The sequence below is a fragment of the Ursus americanus genome, chromosome 23 (assembly GCF_024610735.1).
Source record: "Ursus americanus isolate L20-20 chromosome 23, mUrsAme1.1.p, whole genome shotgun sequence".
NCBI lineage: Eukaryota > Metazoa > Chordata > Mammalia > Carnivora > Ursidae > Ursus > Ursus americanus.
The window spans coordinates 19,047,927-19,068,656 of NC_142149.1; the positions used below are offsets into that span (position 1 = coordinate 19,047,927).

Sequence of the window (20,730 nt, forward strand, 5' to 3'; positions counted from 1 at the left end):
ACCTTTTACCGTTGAGTTTTTGATGCTTAAATTTGTGACCAACTTGGAGCTTCTTTTGGTATAAACAGGGAGGTAGAGATTCAGCTCTCTGCTATCTACATGGCTCTTTGGCTCCAATCATCACTTACTAAGTAGCTCATTTCCCCACTGATTTGAAATACTAGCTTTTACCACATAGTAAATCCCCCGTAAACTTGGTCTATTTTTGAACTGTATTATGTTCCATTGATCGTGGTCTATTCCTGCACCAAAACAAAAATGTTTTAGTTTTATAAATTTAATAACTGAATATGTGATATATGAAGCGCTTGATTTTCCCTAATTAATAACTGAAATTTTAAAATATAAAATAAAACACAATAAAATTTACCTCCTCACCTTCCCCTCCAAGTGCGTCTATCACTCTTTCAGGGGCATTTGAAAGAAAGCCCAGCTCCCCCAGGGAGAAATTTTTAAAACGGATACTGCAGGAAGAATTAAAGTGGTTCCGTTCAAAAGTAGCAAATCTAAACAAAAGTCCCAGAATTACAGATCGGGTAAGGCTCCCCATTCTTTTCCAACTCGGTCCTTGCATCTCCCCTCGCTACCATTGCCCCCCCGCCGATGCCTGCCGCGCTTCCCAGCTCAGCCTCTAGGTGGCGCGGCGGGGCCCTTAAGCAAGTAGACCAGGACCGACCTCCCGAGCGACACAGGACGGTCATGACGTCACGTCCGGTCCGGGCGGAAGTCCTCCGCTGACCGACCGGGAAGTGGCAGAAGACTGGGCGATGGCAGCCCTGGAGGCCTCGCTCCCGGACAGACCCGACGCCACGGTGCCCCCGCGGTAAACCGGACCAGGGTGGCGGGCTCCGGGTCCCGAGGTGACGAGCGTCGGGGGTTGAAACGGGGCTTTAGAAGGGAGCCTGGGAACCCTGACGGCTCCTGTCGAAGCCGCTTGCTGACTCTGGGCTGGTAAACTGCCTTTGCCAGGGCTGCCCCGGAAACGGGACCGCCTGGTATCCGACCGCTCCTACAGGGAACGGCGTGGGCGAGGATTTCCCCCCTTCACTATCCCAGCGGGGCAGGTGGTAGCCCCGGACCTAGGGTCCAAGGGCGCTGATTCAGCCTAACATCGCCTCGTCTCTACCGCTGCAGGGATGGAGGGGTCTAAAACTTCCAGCAGCACCATGCAGGTGAGCTTCGTGTGTCAGCGTTGCAGCCAGCCCCTGAAACTGGACACAAGCTTCAAGATCCTGGATCGTGTCACCATCCAGGAGCTCACAGGTCAGGGAGACCCTTGGAAAGAGGGTGGTCAAGATCGTGGAAAGTGGGCAGCTTTGGAGATGTAGGTCTTAAGGTGGCTGTCTTTGTAATCTGCCACAGACTCGCTGTGAACCTAGGAAAGTCACTTCATCTTTCAGGCTCCCTGTTTTCTCAACGGGAACATGAAGGAGTGTGCTTCTGAGAGCTTTCTATTTTAAGGAAAGGCCCTTAGTTTTCTGCTCCTGCTGTTTCAGAGTAAAGGAATATGTATATATAATAATAAACAGTATTTGTTGAGGGCTCGCCATATAGCAAATGCATTACATGCATTACATCATTTAGCCCTGCAACAGCCCCAATGGAGGAGTACAGCCATCCTTTTACAGATGAGGAACTGAGGCTCAGAGAGGTTAAGTGACTTATCCAGTGGCCAACAGCAGGTAGATGGAGAAACAGAGTCTTAAAGTCCCAAGGAGTGAGATGAAGTTAGAGACAAAAGAAAGAAAAGGCTGAATAGATAGTTTAAATAAGTGTTTGGGTCCAGAGTCAGCCTCCTTGGATTTAAATCATGTGTCATTTACTAGCTGAATGGCTTTTTGCAGGTTACTTTACTTTCTAACCCCGAGTTTCTTGGTTTCTTTATCTGTAAAAGGTAAAACGACCTCAGGGTAGTTGTAAGGATCGAATATGATGAAGAACATAGGTATTTAGGGATATGCTGGGCAAATAGTACTCAAGTGTTAGCTATTATTGTTGCTACCAATTTCTCTTTTTGAGTGGAATTAACTCTTTAATATATTTTTAACCTTTAATTGCAGAAAATTTCAATCATATAGTCAAGGGAATAGGATAATGAGCTCCCTCATATCCATCACCCAGCTTCAACAATAAACCACATTCTGCCATTCTTGTGTTCTCTGTATCTTCACTCACTTCCCATCCCCAATTATGTTGTTTTTTTATTCTTTTTTAAAAAATGTCATGCCTAAAAAAAAAAATAAATAAAAATAAAATAAAATAAAAATAAATTAAAAATGTCATGCCTTTAAATGTACAAATCTTAGCTGTGCATTTTTGACAAAATGGATAAGCTCATGTTACTCAGATCATTGGAGTGTAGAAAGTTTTCATCTTCCCAGAAAGTTCGCTCATGTTCCTTCCAAGTTATTCTGGAGGAAAGGGATGTTAACTTTTGTTGTGGAAAACTTCAGAGTATATAATGAACCTTCACATACCCATTATCTAGACTCGACAATTATCAATGCATATTTAAAACATGTTTCATCTGCATCCCCATCTATTCCCCTCCCACCCCAAATTATTTTGGAGCAAATCCCAAACAAAAATACTGTAAATGTTTTGGTAAGTATTTTTGAAAGATAAGGTGTCTTTTTAAAAACACAGTCATGATACTGCAGTGGGAAAAAGTTAACAGTTCCTTAATCTGATTTAATGGGGGTAAGGGAAGGAAGACAAAAGATTTATCTATGTGCAAATGGTACTTGAAGAAAAAGGTGGAGGTGGGACTGGTGATGAGGATTGTTTTTATTGTTTTCCCGTACTTTCATACACACTCTGGCTTTTTTAAGACTCCTCCTAACTCTAATATTAATTTTCCTTGTTCTTAGCGCCATTACTTGCCACAGCCCAGGTGAAACCAGGAGAGACTCAAGAGGAAGAGGCTAACTCAGGAGAAGTATGAAACAGTGGAATGCAAACTGGGTTTCTACAGGGTATTTGGTGCTTCAGGAGCCCCCAGACTTTTGGGATTTCTGGTTAATAAGAGCTGTTCTACATGACCAGGCCACTGTGGATCATTGAGGAGGCCCTGAAGTGCACCTGAGGTCACACGATGACTGAATGAGGCATAATTAAAAAATGTGGGGAGAGGCTTTTTATTTGAAGCAGAATTACAAGCCATTATAGGTGGGAGACGAGATGACCTGTGTGTCCAGGTCATCCCAAGGCATACCTGGTTTACATCTGTTGTCTTAGCTAATTATTAATATCCACTCCTCTCCATTTTCCACAGTAGCTTGGTTTGGACTACAGTGTGATTACTCTAGCCAGGAAGGATCGTCAGTATTAGAGAACATGCCATTTTTATTTATTGAAAGATGCTATTTGAGAGAGAATGTGTGCGCACGAGCAGGGGCTGGGGGCGGGGGGAGGAAGGGAGAGGAAGAAGCAGACTCCCGGCTGAGCAGGGAGCCCAATGCGGGGCTCGATCCCAAGACCTGAGATCATGACTTGAGCTGAAGGCAGACACTTAACCAACTGAGCCATCCAGGCACCCCAAACATGTCGTTTTTATTTTTTTAAGATTTTATTTATTTGCCAGAGAGACTGAGCAAGCAGGGGGAGGGCAGAGGGAGAAGCCGGCTCCCTGCTGAGTAAGGAGCCCTTTGTGGGACTCGATCCCGGGACCCTGGGATCATGACCCGAGCCGAAGGCACATGCTTAACCAACTGAGCCACCCAGGTGTCCCCGAACATGTCATTTCTAAACTGTGATAACGTCAGTGATAATTTTCTTGTCAAAGGTAGATGTCATAAGAATTTGATCACATATAAATTATATCAAAGTATCAAAAGCATATAAATTATCTATTTTGTTGTATGCCATGGCAAACTTCACTGCAGTCTGATCTGGCTTTTTCCTTGTGCCGTGATTCAGGGCATTCTCTCCCCTACCCCTAACTGGTAAGTGTTGAGAAAATACAAGTTTAACTACAGTAGAGCATAACATAGTTAGGAGATGTCGTTTCCCTCAAAAAATCACACGGGACTTGGGGTTGTCTGTACCAGGGGTCCTTTCTTCGTGCACATATCCAAGGATTGGCTAGGTAATACCTATTTCTTAAGTCTCTGTGGTTTATCACATCCTGCAGTGATCAGTCAAGGGTAAAGGCAGGTAGTGCTGAGGCTGTTCGGGACTCTGCCTCTACGCTGCCGGAATTCTAATGCCCTCTTATTTCCTTCCCAGGAGCCATTTCTCGAAACTCGCCAGGATGGTGTCTCTCGCAGATTCATCCCCCCAGCCAGGTGCCTACCACTCCCCAGCCCCCTGTTCCTTGCCAAAGGCCAGTAGAATTTTAATGGAACCCAGAATTGAGACCTGGAGCCAGGTGATGGAGATAAATCATCTAGCCTTTCGGCTTTTCCAGAAAAGATATATTCTCTTATACCTGGCCCATCACCTTCCAGTACTGGTTTTCCCTGTAGCCATTCACACAGTGGGAAGGGACAGTGGCTGTCGTGATGAAGAATTGAGAAAGGTCTGAGGGAATGAATGACTAATAAAAGAGATGGGCTCTTGAAAAGCTTTAAAATAGCCAATGTTGTTAGACGTCCAGGTGCTTGGTTGTTGATGCATGTGAAGGCTGCTGGCGAGGGGTGTGATATTTAAAAATGGTCTTTTCCTGATTCTCCTTCCTTTCCTACTGTGGACTCACACACACGTCAGTTTTTGATGCCCCCTCTCCCTCCTTAGTCCATCCAGGCCAACCTTCGTGCTGAGTGCCCCTGTGGAAGACCAGCATGGCCTTCCCTTGGGAGAGAGGTACCCTTGGGAGGTCAGTCGGGCTAGGAGTGGGTATGCGCCTTGAGGCCCCAGCCGGTGCTTGAGAGTCTCTGCCACCGACACTGCAGTAGGTGGAGGAGGCCTCTCTGCTCCCTCATGTGGCCCGTGGGCGGGGGGCTGTCTGCAGGATGATGTCTACAGAAAGTGCCAACAGCTTCACTCTGATCGGGGAGGCATCTGATGGCGGCACCATGGAGAACCTCAGCCGGAGACTGAAGGCAAGTGGGCCTGGCTGCTAGAGCAGGTGGCCGGCCAGGTCGCATGGGGCAGGCCCTACCCTGACTCTGCCACACCCCACACTTGCAGGTCACTGGGGACCTTTTTGACATCATGTCAGGCCAGACAGATGTGGATCACCCACTGTGTGAGGAATGCACAGATACCCTCTTAGACCAGCTGGACACTCAGCTCAACGTCACTGAAAATGAGTGTCAGAACTACAAGTGAGTGCCTCCGGAGCCAGTGCCCGAAACCGAGACCTGGAGCTGAGAGCGGTCTCTGCTCTGGGACTGCTCGGCTCTTGCCCGGGGGCTGGGCGCCGCTCAGGGAGACAGCGTCGCAGGTTCCCTGCGGTGAGTATATTCTGCCTGTGTCCTTGGCAGACGCTGTTTGGAGATCTTAGAGCAGATGAGCGAGGACGACAGCGAGCAGCTGCAGCTGGAGCTGAAGGAGCTGGCGTTGGAGGAGGGGAGGCTGATCCAGGAGCTGGAAGATGTGGAAAAGAACCGTAAGATCGTGGCGGAAAATCTCGAGAAGGTCCAGGCTGAGGCTGAGAGACTCGATCAGGAGGAAGCTCAGTGAGTAGTCACCCTGTTCTTCTGTCTTCCTGGCCTCGAGGCCCCAGGAGAAGAAGTGGCTTCTAACTGAATGTGTCTGAGTAGTTTGTAAGCTGCAGACGCCTGTCGTTTGGCAGCTTGTCGGCTCCAGATCTCACGTACTGTTTCCAGGCCCTGTTTCTCAAGGTCTCTTGGGAGGGTTCTGTATGAGGGGTCATCCTGATTAAGTGAAAAAAGCGTGTCGGTTAAATAGCAGAGAAACGAGGGTTCTGGTTGCATTTCTGCCGTGTAGGGAACTGAAGTCAGCCACCCAAGCTGGCATCCTCCTCTGGAAAGACGAGCATGTTGGCCTACATTCGTTCTTTCCCAGCCCAAAAATTTCACTGGTGATCTTGACCTGAGGGAACTCTCTGCCTAGGGGAGGAGACCCAGTGTCCACAATAACTGAAGTTGGGGAAGTGATGACAGAGAAAAAAGTTAATTTTTTAAAGTAGTGAACAAGTTCCCTTGGAAATGGTATATGCTAACTGTAAAGGACCGTTACGTGCATAGAAATGAAGTTCTGGACGTTCAGTTACGGTCAGTTCACGGAAGAAGCCACTCTTAACCCCCTCACCTCACTTCTGTAAAAGATCAAAATAGGAGAGGCGCTTGGCCCTGGTTTAGGAGAGTCCTGTTTTCCTCTACCTTTTGCATGTGGGCAGCTGGAATTTGAGACCTTTCTGTCCCTCGCAGGCAGAGCAACTAGGGCCTGTATGTTCCTTTGAACGGGATCTGTGCCGAATGGAAAGGGTGCTGTAACTAGGTCTCACCGTAACCACCAGACTAAATTGTTATGAGGGGCGGTGAGAGAGAAGTTTCAGCCCCAGACCGACAGCTTTCAGTGGCCACCTTGCTGCTCACAGGTATCAGAAGGAATACAGTGAATTTAAGCGACAACAGCTGGAGCTGGACGACGAGCTGAAGAGTGTGGAAAACCAGATGCGTTATGCCCAGATGCAGCTGGACAAGCTGAAGAAAACTAACGTCTTTAATGCGACCTTCCACATCTGGTAATGCGGGCTGGAGGGGGAGGAGGGCCTGGGGAGCACTGCACACGTACACCTTAGCTGCCATCCACTAGGCCGGGGTGCCCGCCTCCCACGAAGTAGGACTGTACGTGGTCTCCCCATCCAGGTAGCTTTCATTCCCTGTGATGGGATAGGCACCTCCGGGGGTTGTAGTTCTAGAGCTTGGTGACATCCACTCCCCCAAGGAAAGGAAAAGATGTGAGCCCTCCAGTCCCATGAAAACCTTGTCATCTGCCTGGGTGCTACCCCTAGGATCATGGACGTACTTATTCGACATTCTGTCCGTTTAACTAGTATTTGTTGCGCATCTCACACGTGGTAGGCACCGTGTTCAGCACCAGAAGGGCAGCAGCAGACAACATGCATTCTGCCTTCTAGTTGCTTATATTGTGGTAGCCAGTTGCGATGCAGCATGATAACTGTGAACCCCCCGGGGTGGGGGGCCCTGGGGCCACATAAAGGCCCTTGGCTCAATTTGGGAAGGCCACGTGGAAAGTCCGCCCCAGGGGAGGTGGATGTTTCAGCTGAGACGTGAAGTGGAAGTCTGCAGAGGGGGGTTGTTCCTGGCAGAGAACGTCATGTGCAGAGAAACAGAGGAACGTGGGAGTGGTGAGTCCAGAGAACTGAAAGGAGCTGATTGTGACTGGAGATTGAGTGTAAAGGGGAGAATGACAGGATATGAAACTGGAGAGTGACCAGTTCCCCAGGGAGCTCGTAGGCCTCATGAAGGGATTTGGGCTTCGTCCAAAGGGCAGTGGAAACCACTGAAGCATTTTATGCAGAGAGGTGACATACTTGCATTTGCATTTGTGAATGATGGCCTCACCTGCGGCGTGGGAAGTGTTGGGGGGAGGAGGGCAGTGCCAGTGGTAAGGAGACTTGTCAGTAGGACTCTAAGCGGACGAAGATAGAGCAGCGGCATTGAGTTTGGAAAAAAGTGGATAGATTGAAGAGATACTTAGGAAGTCCAATCAAGAGAGCTTGGTGGTTTTTGAGGGGAGGGAGCAGAGAGAGAGCATTCAAGAATGATGTTCCCCGTTTCTGCTTTGGCATCTGAGCACAGGGGGAAAGATGACGACTCACGTTTGGACATGTATTTAGAGTGCCAAGTAGGGGCGCCTGGGTGGCACAGCGGTTAAGTGCCTTCCTTCGGCTCAGGGCGTGATCCTGGCATTATGGGATCGAGCCCCACATCGGGCTCTTCCGCTATGAGCCTGCTTCTTCCTCTCCCACTCCCCCTGCTTGTGTTCCCTCTCTCACTGGCTGTCTCTATCTCTGTCGAATAAATAAATAAAATCTTTAATAAATAAATAAATAAATAAATAAATAAATAAATAAATAAATAATAAATAAATTAAATAAATAATAAATAAATAAATAAATAAAGTGCCAAGTAGAGGGGCGCCTGGCTTGCTCAGTCGGTAAAGCGTCCAACTCTTGATCCTGGGGGCGTGAGTCTGAGCCCCACGTTGGGCATAGAGCTTCTTAAATAAATAAATAAAGTGCCAAGTAGAGCTTGGGTATGTGAGTGTGGAGATGAGGAGAGACATTCATGCGAGGGTTTGGTTGTGAGCCCGAAGTCTCAAGTTGCTGAGTGTTCAGGGGTCCCTGTACTTCCCCCCACCCTCCTGCCTTCCTCCAGGCACAGCGGACAGTTCGGCACGATCAATAACTTCCGACTGGGTCGCCTGCCCAGTGTTCCCGTGGAATGGAATGAGATCAATGCTGCTTGGGGCCAGACGGTGTTGCTGCTGCATGCCCTGGCCAATAAGATGGGCCTGAAATTCCAGAGGTAAGAATTGCCCCTCCTTTCTTGGGGTGTGGCGCGTCCCGGATATAATCTGTATCTCCAGCCCCTCACTCCTCTGCTGTGGCCGGAGCCCTTGCTCCCAACACACAGAGTTTTCTGTCTGTGGAGATTCCGCTTCCAATTTCCCCCCTTACGACAGGGCTCTTTCCACTCATCCAGCGGTCCTTGAACTGCACGACCAGAGCTGTGGTCCCCAGCCCATCGTGTGCAGACCCTTGGTGGTTCCTCAAGCTGTTTTCAGCTTTTGTTTTTTTCAGCCTAAACAAAACCTACACGTACCAATGAAAGACCCCCAGACAATTATATAGTAACTGTAGTTTGTTTGGTAAACAACGTCTTTTAAACATGGAGTCTATGGGGAGGTGAGAGAGAGGGGTGGGAAAAATAAAAGTAGTCCTTGGGTAGGATGAAGGCTGAAAACCACCGGGTTATAACATTCCAGTAATCACTTTAGAAGGAATCCTCTGTCCATCTCCGTGTGCGTCTTCATTTTAGGTATCGACTTGTTCCCTACGGCAACCATTCGTATCTGGAGTCTCTGACAGACAAATCGAAGGTATTCTGGGAAGCCCCATTTTCAGTGGAATGCAGGATCCTTGTACCTCCTGATGGAATGGGTTACTTTTGATAATAGCATTTTTCTTTCTTTCTTTCTTAGAGGGGTCTCATGACCCCATGTCTTGTTCAGTGTCTTGTCTAGTTCGGGAGTAGCTCTTCGGGGCCTGGAGACACCAAGGAGGTTTTTACAGTCTGTTGAAAAGGGCTGAGGGCACAAAGGAGGAGGAGGTGTGTGCTGGGGTCGAAAGGAATCACTGTGAGATAGGGGTTTAATACATTTCCGGTGATGGCGAAGCAGTTCCGGGTGCATCGGATTGGCCCAAGTGGACTGTTCCCAGTGGAATACAGACAGAACATGACTTGAGAGGTTGCTGGGCTTGGCCGCGATCTCTGGTAGCCTGTCTCGGCGCCGCCCCCTCAGCTGGTTCTCTCTCTTCTTGGGCAGGAGCTGCCATTATATTGTTCTGGGGGGTTGCGGTTTTTCTGGGACAACAAGTTTGACCATGCCATGGTGGCGTTCCTGGACTGTGTGCAGCAGTTCAAAGAAGAGGTTGAGAAAGGCGAGACACGCTTTTGTCTTCCTTACAGGTCAGTATTCCTTAATGCTGAACGCACCTGGAGTGGGACCAAACTGAGCAGAATTGAAGGGACAGTAAGAATGGAAGCAAACAGTGTAAATGGTGGGAAAGCAGGCAATGCTGCAAAATCCCATAACACTGATGGGAAGAGACGGATTCAGCATTCCAAGCAGGACCGAATGTGACCGCCTGGTCCCTGAGGAGAAAGAATATTATCTTTGGTGCTTTGGGGGGATTTTTGTAGCACAGAGCTCAAACCAGCTCTCTAATTTCAGGAAGTTTTTCCCCTTCAGCCCTTGGAAATATACAGGAATGCTTCCTTTGGTCAAATTTTGTAGGAGCCCAGTGATAGAGACCTTAGTTCAAGAGAGTAACACCGAGCTGCTTCTGTCACCCCAAAACAAAGCATTTCTTTTCTTCTGCCTCCCTTCTCTCCCTATAAGTTCAGGGATGCCTAGGAAAACGGTCAGGAGTACTGTAACCCCCACATGCCCTCTGCTCCCGGCTTCTCATTTGTTTGGGTGTGTGACCTGTCCCTGTACTCTGCAATGACAATGAGGCTCTTGTGACAGCCTTCTTGATGTTTGGCTTTCAAGCAAATCCAAAATACACTAGCATTCCTGGCCAAGAGTTCTTTAATAGATAAAATGACGTGAATGGTCCCATGATCAAGTCCCTGCCCATTTGCCCGAACTGACTTAACTCGGGTCTCAGTTACTAATGAGCTCTGCTCTGTCCATCTGCAGGATGGATGTGGAGAAAGGCAAGATTGAAGACACAGGAGGCAGTGGCGGCTCCTATTCCATCAAAACCCAGTTTAACTCTGAGGAACAGTGGACAAAAGCTCTCAAGTTCATGCTGACGAATCTTAAGTGGGGGCTTGCTTGGGTGTCCTCACAGTTTTATAACAAATGACTTTTTTTTTCCTTAGGGAGATGTTTGCCTTAAAGGCTTTAAATTTTGTTTTGTTTGCAAAGAGAAAAAAATGTTTTAAATTAAATTCGGGTACTATTAAACAGCACATGTTTACAATACCAAAAAAGAAAAAAAATCCACAGAAGCCACTTTATTTTAGAATATCACGTGACAGGTAGTTTCCAGAGCTACAACATGCCGTGTATAGCTACCAGCGTTTGTCATAGTTTTGACTCTTAACTAACCCCATACCTTCCTTGCCCTCTTTCCCCTCAAAACAACTAATTTAAATTTACTTTTGTTGTTGTTGTTGTTAACTGAGTTGAATTGAGATAGATGTGTTTTCACTGGGTTTTATCTCTCTCAACTGCCTGCACTTACAAGATGAACTAGAAACTTCTGTCTCCACTGTGACAAGATGTGTGAGACGTACAGTCGGTCACGTGAGAAAGTGACACATAAGCTTTGGTCACCAGGGGGTGTGATCAGAAGCTTGAAATTTAACACTTGTCCTCACTTGGTTCCAGTGCTGACTGCCTGCTCTGTTCTCTGTTAGAAATATGAAATGGTGTTTGATATTGTCTGAGACATTATGGAGAGATTTAATTATTTGTAATAAAAGATTCACTGCAGTCTGATAACTGCCCAGAGGTGCACTGTTGGGTTTTTTGTTGACTAAGATAGAGTACTTTGTATTCTGGGAGTGTTGAGTTCAAGTGCAGGGATGTGGAAATTCTGTCGAAACATGTTTAGAGATGGATTAGTGTTAGTTTTAAAAAACTAACACTAGTGGAAACAGCTGTAGAGGAAGCCCCATTTGTATACATCTCAATGACAGAACAGAGATGTTACGCTAACTCTAAGGGGAAATAAAGGCTGCCTCCTTGATGCTCAGTCAAGGTCACCCAAACAGTCCCGGTTTTCAAGCCCCTGGCTAATACTAATTTCCATGTCTGGTGTTCTCTCTCAATGAAATGAACAGTTAAGGAAAAGCTATAAATATCTTGTTAAACAAAAACGAACCAACTTCACTAATGTTCTGTCTCCTCCCAGCTCCTTGACATTTTCAGTCTGATACGGCAAAAAGGACATGCTCGTCAGCTTTCACTCTTTCTTTGATGCAGAAAAAGGAGCATGGAGTTGGAATACAAAACATAGTTCAAAAGATACTTGGAACTTGTGTACCCTGAGTCTGAGAGTAAACGAAAGGAGGGGCGCGCGGGGACGGAGGCTGTTTGTACGTGGTGGGTTGTGGTGGGTTGAGCGCGCCTCAAGTGTTGGAGGAGGGAGCGGCCCTCAGAGCTCTGGCCTCCAGGGGGGGAAGAGCAGGCTGCTGTCGCCCCGGAGTGTTGGCTCCCACGCTGTGAGTCAGGATTGCGTAAGAGAACTCAGCGATGCTTTCCAAGGCGATGCCAGTGATGCTCCGCAAATGCCCCACAACCTTCAGAAACAGACAGATTTCGTATTACTAAATCATCCCAACATGTTTTAGTGCACAGACAGACACATCGGGCTGTTCTCTCAAGCCAGATGTAAATTTTTTCTCTGCGTTTACAGAGAAGATTAAATCCAGATCCCAGTGTTTGCCAAGGGCCAGATGACATTAGGTTCCCTTTACCCTGCTAGTGTTAGCCTGGAAAGTTTCTGCTAGACATTTCATTCTGCTGGAGATAAGGTCTGACATACGAAGAGGGCATTTGGGCCTATTGTCTTCTATTGGGGAGGATGTACTTATTGGACCTGAACATAAGAGTGGGTTATCATCAGAAAGGGAAAGGAAGAAGCCGAACGTGGTCCTCCATTTCCAGTTCCATAAGGGGAAAACTGGAGAGCACTTTCCAGACATATCCTGGTGTTTCCTCCCACAAATCACGCATCCTCATGCTGGGTTTCGACTTCTCTTTTATAAGTTGTCTTCTCTGTTCCTCTAACTGCTGGGAGACTGCTTTCTATTAAGTGAATTCTGACCGTGCCAGTCCCGCTCAGTGGTGCGCACCTGGTTCCAACACTCGTGGTTTTGGATGAAAGCACTCGCCGCAATGGTTCCTACTGCCAACAGCATGAAGTCTTCCTTCACTGAAACAAACTTTTCCCTGAGTGATTAAAACCATATTAATTTTGGAGCTTGAATGGAACTTGATCTTCCAAATACTAGGGCATGGGACTTCAACTGTGAGTTGTTTATGTTGATCATCTTGGACTTTTTTAAATATGGAAGGAAATGGCCAAGTAATGGCTAATTGGCCCCCCTCCCCTAACCCACCTGGGATTAAAACCTGAACGTCCTGACTGGTTTATCGGCCTCTGTTGTCCCGTCTGTCTCCCTAACAAATGTAACTGGGAGCCTTTTTACCAGTCTGACTTTACAGTAATCAAACACTTTTGTCCAAGTTGCAACCCTGTGACTGGCTTTTTTTCCTAAGCGACTAGAAGGCAGTCCAGTAATCTCCAATCGAAGCAGCAGTAAAGGAAGAACTATGAAAGAAAGTATGTTAGTCACCCACAGTCATTTAAATTTAAAAGCAAAACCCTTTAGGGTTTTTGCCTATTGGGCTCAGTCATCTGCATCCAAGCAACATATTGGGAGTTCATTAAAACCGGGTAACCTGCACAGGTTAACTGCGGACTGGATGCCTTATTGGGTAAATTCCATCCCCGTGGTATGTTCTCGAGGTATGCTCCTAATTCACTGTTCCTGGAAGAGGCCTACCCTAAAGGAGTTGCCTTACCCTTGCAGCTGACTGGGTACGGAATTTTCAATTGATGCCCTCAGCAGGCTCTCATATATGGGTTCGTGCAGGAGATAGACAAGGTCGAGCAGGGTCAGGCAGGTTGTGTGCAACCGTGTGGCCGGGACCAAACAGCCATTGTATCCTAGATGGAGTATGGGCATGGCAAAGAGCGGTAAGTGGGTCCTCTCTGATCATAATCACCGTTACATGTGACATAAAGCTCTTGAGCTAGTGTGTTCTACTGTAGGAAACCTCTTTAGTTGGAGGTCAATTTCAAAGGATAAAGGGAGAGATTAAGAAATCTCCATCTGCTGTGTATATACAATTAGAGTATATTTGTTCCCCTCTTATCTCATGCCTCTCTAGAAAATCACCTCTTTGATCCTGCAGTAAGAGAGTGCCTAGCGAGTCCAAATAGCAGCCAGGTGCTGAGACCGGAGTTTCCTTCCCTGACAGGCACCAGTGGGAGCACATGACTCGGTCATCCCAGGCCTCCTGCTGTTTCTCATTGGCGGGTTCTGCCCACTGCTTCCAGACCCCTGGGCACATTCTTATGCCTTCTATGGAAGATTCCAACCCACATGCCCTGACACACTGAATAGAGTACCTAAAACCTCCAGAAGCATCTCCACATATGCCAGGGGAGTAGGCAGATTGATTTGGAAGTTCAGGGACTTCAAAACATCAAGCTCTGACTCCAGCAGTTCTTCTTTAGTGTGTGCATACCCTAGAGACTGGAGGAAATTCAGGACTGTAACGTTGCTGATAATCTGAGCGAAGAAAAACAAAACAGTGCGAGAGAGAGAGAAGGGTGTCAGACTAAAGGTCACACATCTTGGCATAGCACACAAAGCTGCTCACAATCCAGCCCATGCCTTCATCACATCTTCTCTCTTGGCAATTGCCCCTCACGCCCCACGCTTGTCACATAGGATCACTTGCAGGTCCCGAGCCTGTCCAGCTCTCCAAGCCAGTACACGTGCTGTTTCCTGTGTCTGGAGCTCCCTTTCCTCCTCCGCTCTCCCCGCTCTCCTGAACTCCTCTGCCTCTTTCTTAGCATCCACCCGTCTCCTCCCCACGCCTACCTACCCGCTTCAAGAAAATACACTTGCTTGACTTTCCCAGGCCGCGGAGGTACACGCACAGCTGTCTGTGTTTACACGAATCAGAGCACCCTCCCACATTGTTTGCCTGCGTGTCTTCTCCCATTGGATAATAAATTCCTTGACAGCGCAGGCAATATTTTTACTTGTTGTACCCATGGCACCTAGTGCAGCCTCTGGCCATAGAAGACAGTGAATATTTGCTGCGGGAATAAGGGAACATTTTACCATACAGGCATTGGGTAGGGGTATGGAAACATTTTATCCTCTATAAATGTAACAGTTTGTCTAATACTGATAGGCCTGTTGGCAATTCAGGCACCTTATATAAACTGTCCTTGGGTCCAAGGGGAGGAAAGGTGACCTGTATAAATGATGGCATCTGTCCAGCAATTACACCTTGGGAACAGAACTTCAGGCTATTTAAGAACTGCCTCTCTCTCTCTCTCTCTCTCTCTCTCTCTCTCTGTGTGTGTGTGTGTGTGTGTGTGTGTGTGTGTGTGTGTGGTGTGGTGTGCTTATTTAGGAAGCATAATTGCAGCCTGGAGTTTCCACAGGAGTAGTAACACCTAACTTGGGAGGTTTCTCAGTCCTCTGTGGACGAGCTGGTTTCTGCTAACAGGTGCGCAGGAGGACCCCAGCTCCTTACTTTGTAGTGGAAGGAAAGCTTGCTGGCCAGTTGAACACAGGACACTAGGCGCAGGATAAACTTGCTGAAAAGCTGCTCTTTCAGAGCCTTCCAATTCTGAGGCTCCTTCTTCTCTCTCAGCTGGGTCGTGGCTTGCCTGTACATATTCTCTGCCTGCTTAACCATAAACCTAGAAGGAAGGGAAGGGGAGAGTAAACAATCCACATTCTCACAAACTAAAAGGAGTTTGTGCAGCAAACTATGCGGATTTCCTCCTCTCCAATCTCAGTCCGTAGCTGAGACATGGACACTTGTAAGTAATAGAGGGTGCCAAACCAGGTCTCGTGCTAAAGGGCGACAGTACTTTTTTTCTTTTCCTTTTTAAAGATGTTTAAGGGTATATTAGTCCTTCTGAGAGGTACCACTCACAAAGACCTATGCACAGGGCTTTACCTTTCTAGGATTTCTACAGCCTGGTAGCTCACGGATTTCTCCAGACACCATTGTTCAGACAGGAGAAAAACAAACTCTGCCAAAACAAGAAAGAAGAGACTAATTCACAAGGTACAACCAAAACCACTCTGTGAACTCTTGGCGTTGTGTAAAAGCCATGATGGGGTCAAGGGAAGAGGGTCAGGGGGTGAGAAAGGAGACTGAAATAACCCAAGCTGAGCTAAGTTCCCTTTCCTGCCAATAGGCAGGTCAGAGGCATGAAAAGGAGGCTGACTGGGCACCAAAGACAAGGGCTTACCAAGCCCCCTTAGTGACCCTTGAGCCTTCCTGTGGGTCTCAGCTGATAAAAGGCTTGGCCAGCTACACACAAACATACCAGCTGGTCGAGCTGGCCTCTACACCATGCTGGGAACCTCCAGCTTCAAGGGAGATTCTTGGACAGATAAAAACCCTAACCCCTATATTCTGTTTTCAGTGGAATGTTGACAGGAACAGCAAAGTCCCTCCTGGAGCTTTGATATTCTTTATAACCCTGTTTGTTTAGTAACCACCCTCTGGAGAACTCCCATTGCTTTACAAACACGATTCACCTTACAGCTGGACACCATCTCCCCACCACCAGTTTGTTGGGTAAATCTGCAGTGGCTGAGCCTCTCCCCAGCAGCAAGTTTGTTACTGTGGAGTGGCTTGTTTTGAAGAAATGTCCCCTAGATCAGGGAACATAGCCCATTTTGGGGTGTGGGAGCAAAGTCACTGGGGAGGTGGGAAGGGCAAGGTACCTTGGCAAGATCTTAGGCTGCCTCTGTTTCTCTTTGAAAGAACAGCCCCAGATAGAATTCTGTTTAGTTTGCAATATCATTAGAGGGTGGAAACAAGGGTAAATGTTAGTTCTCAACAAAGGAAGCTCCTGTAGAACTTGAGACTTTTAGTACTGATCAGTAAAGAATTCCGCATAGTCAAATGGCCATGTGTCTTCAGAGAAAATCTGACTTTCTTAGGCATGTAGAAGTCGTGCTAGCACAAAGTTGAACAGTCTATTTGATACACATTACACATATGTACTAAACCTTACTGTTGCAGAAGCTAAAGCCCGGCTCTCAGTGCCCAACAGAAAATTAGCAGAAGATAATTAGTTTAAGCAAATAAACGAAATACCCTAGAACATATAATTGTGTGTTATTAGTCCCTTTATTTGCTGGAGTTTAGGCTTTGTTTCTGTTTTGTTTGTGTGTGAGTACATAGTTGTTTGGTTTGGTTTTGGTTTGGGCCTGAAATATCTGGGTGATTGTTTCTATTTTCCAGTTCAATTTGCCAAGAAAACTAAGCTAGGGTTAGGTGCAATGGGTGATGGTTAGGCCTCCCCCCTCTACTGGATCTCCCTCCTGCACTCACAAACACATTTATTAACTGAAAGTTCCGCGCCTTCTACCCTCTTAATCTAGCGCTCTTCATCTCCCTAGTTTCCATCACTGTTAACTTTCTTGAAAGCCTGGCTTAAACCTGCAGCTTCCACTTCCTCGTGAATTCCCTAACGTTCTGCAGTTTGGCAACTTTTCCTAACTTGCTAAAACAATGATCTCAAAGGCCAGCAAATATGTCCAAATTATTAAATAGCATCACCCTTTTGCAACCTTTATTCCGTCGTTCATATCCCTGAGGCATATGAAATTGCTGACCATCATCCTTCTGGAAACTTTTGGCTTCCAAAGGTGTCTTGGTTTTTTTCCTTCCTTTCCAACCATATTTTTAGTTCCCTTCATGACTCTTCTTCCTACTCCAATTGCCTGAACACAAAATGTCTCCCGAGGAACTGTCTTGACCTGCTTCTCTTTTCTCGCTCTCAGATGCATTCTCTACCAGTTTTCAACAGTATCGTTATGAAGATAACTCCTAAACCTTTATGTCTAGTTCTGACCTCTCTTCTGACTTATTTTTTTTAAGATTTTATTTATTTATTCAACAGAGAGAGAGACAGCCAGCGAGAGAGGGAACACAAGCAGGGGGAGTGGGAGAGGAAGAAGCAGGCTCAAAGCAGAAGAGCCTGATGTGGGGCTCGATCCCAGAACGCCGGGATCACGCCCTGAGCCGAAGACAGACGCTTAACCGCTGTGCCACCCAGGCGCCCCCTGACTTATTTTTTAAACAGCTCACTAGAAACCCTCCTTTAGATGTTCTACAAACACTTGAGACTCAGTAGATCCAAACCAAAGCTGTTACTTTCCCAAAGGTCACGCTTCCTCCTGTTTTATTTTTTAATGGATGTGTGCGTTTCTCGTAATGGTACCACTATACTCCCATTCTTCTAGCCTCAACCCTTTGGCATGGTCACCTTTGCCTTCTTCACCTCTTAAATTCATCCATTGCAGAGTCCCAGATTTCATCTCTGAAATGTTTTTAATCCATCCTCCCTTGTCATTCCCTCTGTCCTATTGCCTAAATTACTGACACAGACTCCACTGGTCTACCTCCCTCCTGTCCCTCTCTCTACTCCAAACCATTCTTTACATCACAGCCAACATAACCTTTTCTAGGGCAAAGGCTAAAGTCACATCACTCCCCTATTTGAAAACCTTCAATGCCTTCTTGTTTCCCTACTAAGCTACGTATAAACTCCTCCCCTTGGCATTCCACACAGAATGTCTCCAAACTACTTTTCTAGTTTTAATTTCAGCTATTCTTCCACATGCTCTGGACAACGTGGACTTAAGCGCTCCACCCACACTCACCCCAAGCTTCTCTATTTCGGTGGGTTTACTCCTGTTATCCTTCCCTTTTGGTAGAAACGCTGTCCCCCTCCTCCACCTTCACCAGCCAAAATGTCATCCTTCTTCGAGGTCTGCCTTACTTCTTCCTACCCTCGCCTCACCCTATCACTCCTTTCAATCCGCATAAAAGCTTCTGCGATCTGGTATGTCACTTATCTAGCCGTCCTGGTACCTAGTCGTTTACGGATTTGTTCTACAGCCTCCAAAGCAGGGACGGGGTCTCCGTTCTGTCCTGCTCTCCCAAGTGGTGCGGATAAGCCCTCGGTACGGGTTGAAATCAAGGGTAGGGTGCTGGTGGATCTCGTTCACCACCACATCCCCTGCACCTGGCATCTAGCAGTTACTAACAACACTTATTTGAATGAATAAGGTAAACTGGGTCTCCCATGAGAGACTCCCACTGAGTCTCAAAGACGGGTGCCCCAGTCTCCCTTGAAACCCGTTGCCCAGCCCTGCGTCCACACCCACGATCCGGGTCTCCCTGAAGCTGCCCATCCGGCCGGCAGCCTCCTGCACGGCCTGCTCATTCTGCTGCGCCAGGTGGAGCAGAGCGTCTTCGATCGTCTCTGTGGCGACAGCTCCGAACTGAAAGTCACTGAGGGAGGCCAATCTTGACCTCACAGGTCCGTCCATTTTCAGAAGCCTTTGGGTATCCCTGGACGGCTCCCTGGACCCATAAACCGACCCCCTTAGCTTCCCTCTGGAGTCTTCTGCCACACTCTGGCTTCCTCGTCCCCTTCTGTGCGCTTGTCTTCGCCTCAAGTCTGAGGAAAACCCAATTCCCACCGCGGCCTCGAGCCTTCCACAGCCTTTTCCCGCCCCAACGGCCGCAGACCCCTCAGCCAATCAGAAAGCTCCGCCGCTTGCCGACTCCTCCCCCCGCCCGCCCCGCTGCGCTCTTCCTCTAAGACCTAGAGCCGCACTCGCTTTGAGAAAGAAAACGCGGACTACAACTCCCAGCCTCCCTTGCAGTGGCCCTGGACAGTTATTCCCAGCAAGCCTCGCGCCCTGGGACTACGAAGGGCGGAGCGGCAACATGGCAGCGCCGGGGGCTGGTGACCCTGTCCATGCTAAGAGTGGAAAGGCCCCTGTGGCTCAGCGCATCGACCCGACTCGGGAGAAGCTGACTCCCGAGCAGCTGCAATTCATGCGGCAGGTGCAGCTCGCCCAGTGGCAGAAGAGTCTGCCACAGCGGCGGACCCGGAACATCGTGACCGGCCTGGGCATCGGGGCCCTGGTGTTAGCTATTTGTATCCATCCAGACTGTAGGCTCAGGAGACGGCATAAGGGGGCAGGGGAGCAGAGGCGCGTAGTAGGGCAGTGTGGGGGTTGCTAAAAAGAGCCCGAGCTATGAAGTCTTGGCCATTTCTGTTGCCGAGCCAAGCGTTTAATGTACCTTATTTTGTCATTTTGAGATGCTTTTTTAATACAACGTATTAATAATAACGGAATCGGGGTCAGGGCTCAGAAAAGCAGAGGGCAGAAGATCGAATCACTGATTTGGGAGGGTGAGAGAGTAAAAAGGGTGGTGGAGAAAGTCTGGGAAAAGGCAATATGTATACTCCAAGAGGTTTCCTGAACCCACTTCCCCAGATGGCTACACCTTCTACTCCGTGTCCCAGGAGCGTTTCCTAGATGAGCTGGAGGATGAGGCCAAAGCTGCCCGAGCCCGAGCCCTGGAGAGGGCATCAGGACCCTGAACCGGATGGGCACTGCATGTCTCCAACCTGCTGGAGCCCCTTCACATGGTGGATGATGCCCCATGACCCTATAAAAATCGAAGCCTGCATACAGCATTGCTGGCCTCAACCTTGGACGATGATTGAGCCCAAGAATTTTTTGCATTTGGCCAGGTCAAGGGAATATTGCCCACTTTACACAAACTGTTTCCAGTCACTGAGCCCTGCTTGTATTTTGTTTCTTTGTTTGAGAGTTACATGACCTTGGCTTTTCTCAGGATTTCTGACTTTGTGGTTTACCCTCTTTACCTCCCAGGGACTTAGCTGTTTCGGGGGTGGGGGTGGCAGCTCTGTGTAGTGTTGGAGCCTAAAATGGGAAAGATGGAGTTAGGTTGAGAATAATAAACTGAGTCACCTCTCTTGGAGCCAAATGAGTGTGTTAAGGCTGAGGGATGGCATGACTATGCTGGAAAGCTCCACAGGCGGTGGGGGCAGCAGTGGCATTGCCCCAGGGAGCTGTAAATGTTTAACTAGAATTGCTTTTTCCGTGAGATCTTTCCATCTGATTTAAGGGAGAGATCATGGTGGGTCACAGGGCTGTGTGAGACTGAACCACGTCTTCAGGGAGGGAAGGTCACTCTTCTGTCCTCTACCCTTAAAAACAAAACATCCTTACTCCAATTTTCCTGCCTTTTCCCATTCTGAGAGAGAGGGGTAGATGAAAGATGAGGGACAGCCTTCCTTAATTTCCACTTGGGCCTGCCTCTCTAGGCCTAAGGTGGGGTCTGGATGAGATCTTAGCTTGGTCAAACAGATCATTTACCTTGCAGTTTCCTCAT

General features: G+C 47.8%; 3 protein-coding genes across 7 annotated transcripts; 2 read left to right on the top strand and 1 right to left on the bottom strand.

The window, feature by feature from the left end:
* The first annotated feature begins 719 nt into the window (after positions 1–719).
* On the top strand, positions 720–11,172 carry BECN1 (beclin 1). Of its 5 annotated transcripts, none has more exons than XM_045781629.2 (13): positions 720–823; positions 1,135–1,263; positions 2,871–2,938; positions 4,228–4,286; positions 4,735–4,803; positions 4,952–5,042; positions 5,131–5,267; positions 5,427–5,621; positions 6,506–6,652; positions 8,313–8,462; positions 8,976–9,036; positions 9,484–9,626; positions 10,363–11,172. In XM_045781629.2, the coding sequence occupies exons 2-13, from the start codon at positions 1,137–1,139 to the stop codon at positions 10,529–10,531; spliced, it is 1,416 nt and encodes a 471-aa protein (XP_045637585.2). In that variant the 5' UTR covers positions 720–823; positions 1,135–1,136; the 3' UTR covers positions 10,532–11,172. The 5 variants fall into 5 exon arrangements, with proteins under 5 accessions (XP_045637585.2, XP_045637586.1, XP_087710479.1 ...); XM_045781630.2 differs by having other exon boundaries at positions 726–860; XM_087854353.1 differs by lacking the exon at positions 9,484–9,626 and having other exon boundaries at positions 726–860.
* CNTD1 (cyclin N-terminal domain containing 1) lies at positions 10,828–18,876 on the bottom strand. The gene is made up of 7 exons (XM_045781639.2): positions 18,677–18,876; positions 15,448–15,523; positions 15,016–15,184; positions 13,871–14,033; positions 13,261–13,405; positions 12,528–12,624; positions 10,828–11,972 (listed from the first exon to the last, which is right to left on the bottom strand). The coding sequence occupies exons 1-7, from the start codon at positions 18,843–18,845 to the stop codon at positions 11,802–11,804; spliced, it is 990 nt and encodes a 329-aa protein (XP_045637595.1). The 5' UTR covers positions 18,846–18,876; the 3' UTR covers positions 10,828–11,801.
* Positions 18,877–19,205: 329 nt separating this feature from the next.
* COA3 (cytochrome c oxidase assembly factor 3) lies at positions 19,206–20,316 on the top strand. Its single transcript, XM_045781581.2, has 2 exons — positions 19,206–19,462; positions 19,806–20,316. The coding sequence occupies exons 1-2, from the start codon at positions 19,249–19,251 to the stop codon at positions 19,910–19,912; spliced, it is 321 nt and encodes a 106-aa protein (XP_045637537.1). The 5' UTR covers positions 19,206–19,248; the 3' UTR covers positions 19,913–20,316.
* Positions 20,317–20,730: the final 414 nt, after the last annotated feature.